This window comes from Mastomys coucha, unplaced genomic scaffold (assembly GCF_008632895.1).
Source record: "Mastomys coucha isolate ucsf_1 unplaced genomic scaffold, UCSF_Mcou_1 pScaffold22, whole genome shotgun sequence".
NCBI classification, from domain to species: domain Eukaryota; kingdom Metazoa; phylum Chordata; class Mammalia; order Rodentia; family Muridae; genus Mastomys; species Mastomys coucha.
Genome location: NW_022196905.1, coordinates 216,153,874 through 216,158,139, shown reverse-complemented (window position 1 = coordinate 216,158,139; position 4,266 = coordinate 216,153,874). Strand labels below are relative to the sequence as shown.

The 4,266-nt window shown below is 42.6% G+C and overlaps 1 protein-coding gene and 1 long non-coding RNA gene across 4 annotated transcripts in view; one reads left to right on the top strand and one right to left on the bottom strand.

Annotated features, from left to right (window-relative positions):
• The window catches only part of LOC116069607, a 71,362-nt gene that overhangs the window by 22,361 nt on the left and 44,735 nt on the right, over window positions 1-4,266 (bottom strand). The window lies entirely within an intron of this gene.
• Window positions 1-4,266, top strand: part of Ednra (endothelin receptor type A) — a 62,365-nt gene extending 58,099 nt beyond the window's left edge. The window contains exon 8 of one of the 2 annotated variants that reach the window (XM_031340375.1): window positions 1,984-4,266. In XM_031340375.1, the coding sequence (XP_031196235.1) occupies window positions 1,984-2,124 (141 nt within the window). In that variant the 3' untranslated portion in view covers window positions 2,125-4,266. The remainder of the gene's footprint in view (window positions 1-1,983) is intronic. The other variant, XM_031340376.1, reaches the window with a different exon arrangement.

The following is a 4,266-nucleotide window of genomic DNA, read 5'->3' as shown; positions in this document are numbered from 1 at the left end:
CTCTCTCTCTCTCTCTCTCTCTCTTTCTCTCTCTCTCTCTCTCTCCCCCACCCCCAGAAGCCAAATCAGGGCTCTATAGCAAACAGGCACAGCTAATTCAGTTTTACTACTGCTTTCATGAGGTACCCTCCTCTTCATTCAAGAACTGAAAATCACTTTTTGTTACCTAGAAAGAAAGCCAACACTGTCATCAGAACAGTACACATTCAGATGACACGTTCAGAGGTTAATGGTAAAAGGACTGACTTAATTGCATCCAATTTACTGCCTTTCTTCAAATGGAAGGCTCAAATATAAGCACCAGGCACCCTAAGTCCAGAAATCCAATTCATGCCTTTCATTGTCTTAGACTTTAGCCAGTCTCAGGCAGAAGTCAGCTCTGGGGCTGAGAAAGCTCTCACTAACAGCCATTAAACAGTGCATTTAATAACAACTTTTTCAGAGTTGGAGAGGTGGCCCAGCAGTTAAGGACATTTGCTGTTCTTGCAGAGGACTCAGGTTCCATTCCCGGCATGCATATGATGTCTTAGAACTATCTATAACTACAGTTCCAGAGGATTCAATGCCCTCTTCCAGCTTCCTTAAGACCCCAGGCACACTGCTGGTACACATGCAGGCAAACACTCATACCTATAAAATAAAAGTAAATCTTAAAAAAACAAAAAACAAAAAACAAAAAACAAAACAAAAAAAAATCAAATAATAGCCTTTCCAAGAAAAGTAAATACTTACTGCTCTGGCCACCTGTACCACTGTGGTTCCACTTCCTTGTTTCAATGAACACACCAATATGTGTAGGAACTCCTCTGTCTTACTGATGTCTCAGTTCCTAGTTCTGGAATGACTTTAGCATAGCCCTAATGTTTACTGGGTTGAGTTATCTTGGACCAAGATATTTAACTTTACCTCACAGTACATTTTATGCATAATAGAGTAGAGGTCAGGGAAACCTTTGCTCAGCATCTGGTAATGGTCTCACCCACAGGTGATCAATGCCCCCTCCAGCTCTCTCAATTACTTCACCATAAAAACTGATGAACCAAGTAATCATCCAGTAAGTAGAATTCAATGTGGATGGATAGATAGACAGACAACAGACAGGTGGACAGACAGACAGATATACATGCAGACAATAAGTACCTAGTATGAGTGAGCTACTGCATAAGATTGAAAAGGAAAACACAGTAACTACCCTCATAGAACCCATGATCTAAGCAGAGACAGACATCTTACCCAGAAGAGAGTACAAGCAGGTAAGAGTTGAAAATGGAGTTTCAGCTGCCATGGTCTTGAGGGCTCCTTGGAAAGGTTATAAACCACAAAGTGCTGGGACTAAAATGGGCTCACTCACACCAAGTCCTAACTAGTATATTTCATTTGCTGCACTTGATAATCACTTGCTGATTACTTTATATATTAACTAGAAAGCAAGGGAACATTACCATTAAAAAATCCTCAGAAATTAAACACACAACCAAGGGAATGGCCAAGGGAAAGAATCCAGTCTTGAGAGTCCTTGCTTCTACTTTGCATTCTGCTCTTCCCTGTCCTTCAGCCTCACGATGGTCCTTCATAAAGAGATGTCAACAGCACCCACCGCTGGGGCTGCAGTGAGGGTCACCTGAAGTACTGGTAGATACCAAGCGCCTCATAAGAGAAGCACTAATGAAGAATCAGGTCCCCAGGCTATTTCCCAGCTGCATCTGCCTTGTTCGCTGGAAGAGCCCTCCCCACTGCCCCACCTCTGCAGCCAGCACTGCTGCCCCTCCTCTTAAACATGAAGAACACAACCAAAATGAAAAGCAAGAGACCTCTGTTCCTAATCTCTGTCTGGCAGTGACAAGCTCTGGCTGTCCGCAGTTGTCAGTGGGCACTCCTCACTGGAGAGGGCCTAAGCTTTCACATGTGATGAAATGGATCGGCAGACTGACTGGATAATTTACACACACACACACACACTCTCTCTCTCTTTCCCACCCGCAGTCATGCCTCTGTTGCTGTTGTCACCAGTCCAAAAGCCTCATGACCTCGGTCCCCATGAATGGAACGAGTATCCAGTGGAAGAATCAGGAACAGAACAACCACAACACGGAACGGAGCAGCCACAAGGACAGCATGAACTAACCCTCCCCAGAAACACCGAGCAGTGTGCCTTCAAGTCCTAGGACAGAAATGGTCATGCTGCGCTCCCCAAACCTCCCAAGTCTCTGTTCCTTTTCTAAGTCCAGCCTAAGAAAAACTCTCCTGCCCTCCCAACAGAATGTGGTGGACCGGCCCCAGCCACAGCCAATGGGTCTTTCCTGAGTATTGTATATGGTTTGCATACTACAAATGTCATTTCCAACACTTGAAAATTAGAGATAAGGGAGAAAGGAGATAGTTCAAGGAAGCCACATATCTGCCATCTTTGCATGAACACAGAGTTTGCAAGTTCATGACCAGCTTCCGTTAAGTTCTATGGAATAGCCAATGGGAACTGTTCATCCTAAGATTCTAGAGCAGTGGTTCTCAACCTACCCAATGTTACAACCCCTTAATACAGTTCCTCATTTTCCAGTGACCCACAACCATAAAATTATTTTTGTTACTACTTCATAACAATAATTTTGCTACTGTTATGAATTGCTATAATTATCTGATATTTCTGATAGTCTTAGTCTGCCCCTGTGAAAGGGTCATTGGCAACCCACAAGTTGAGAACTACCGCCTTAGAAATTATGTTGAGTTTGATGGCCCATGCCTATAATCCTAGAATTGGAGAGGTGAAGGAAGATGATCAAGGTTAGCCTTATCTACATAGTTCAGAAAAACTAGGGCTACATATGCTCACAAAACACAGACAAAAAGTGTTTAAAAGTTATGACAAGATTCATTATTATTATTCTTTTATAGCCAAACACATTGTGAGGTTAAAGTGCTCTTTTGGAAATGTCACTCAGTGTTGGTATTTTATAACTGTGTGGTACCCTAGAAATGATAGTTTCGTTTTCTTTTTTTTTTTTTTTTGGTTTTTTGAGACAGGGTTTCTCTGTGTAGCCCTGGCTGTTCTGAAACTCACTCTGTAGACCAGGCTGGCCTCGAACTCAGAAATCTGCCTGCCTCTGCCTCCCAAGTGCTGGGATTAAAGGCATGCACCACCACTGCCCAGCCATCTTCTTTCCATGTACTTTGAAAAAGAAGAGAAAGAAGAAGAGGAGGAAGGGGAGAGCATCTGATGAGGAATTAGCTTATATTTCTACGGTACTCTTTTGTTTGGAAAACATGATTTCCAAAGCTGCCACAGAGCACTTACCACGACAGCAGCTTAATAGCTGCTGCTAGCCAAAGACATTTTAAGAACTTGTAGTTTCTTTTTATGTTGTTGTTTGGTTGGATTTTGCTTGTTTGGTTGGATTTGTTTTCAAGACAGAGTTTCTTTTTGTATCCCTGGCCATCCTGAAACTTGTTTTGTAAATCAGGCTGGCCTTGAACACACAGAGATCCTCCTGCTTCTGCCTCCCAAGTGCTGGGATTAAGGACATGTGCCATCACATCTGGCTTGAGCATATTTTTATGCTAAATTAAAAATAATAATAATATTTGGGCGAGACGGCACATGCTCCAAGCGTCCCACTCAGCATCTGGAGGTTGAGGCGGGGACAGTGAGTGAGAGACTGTCTGCACTAAGCAGACCCTGCATTAAGCAGAGGGACTCGCCTCCAAATAATAATAATTAATCATAGTACTTAGGTCAAATGGTTCTATTTTCATAAGCCCAGTCTTTTTTAATATCTTTTTAATGTGAAACCATGTCCTGCAGCTTAAATGTGTCACTGAAGTATGCCTGAGACTTCCAGCCCCACATCTGAAGCAGGCCTAGGAAAAACTGCTGGGTGGCCTTGGAAGGCCTGGACGTTTTCTACAAGTTTCACAATAGTAGCACATATATAATGCATGTTTCCTTTGGAGCTCTCAGTTTCTCCTACAGTGATGACTGGCTACGAGGCTTTCCTGCTCATTCCTTTTTCCAGACAGGAAACAATTTCAAAGTAGCCAAATGAGCTGATTGTGTCAAGTAAGATGTAGTTACATCTGCCATCTTACCTTTCACTCTTTGTTCCTCCCTGATTGTGAGACAAACTTAAATTTTCATCCTGTCTCCAACTCCTCAGTGGTCACTATTTCAAAGGGCCCATGGTAACTCTACTGGGCATTTTCTCAGATGTTTACAGACTGTGAGAACGGCAAATATCTTTTATATTGTGTGTATATAAATATATAAATAAT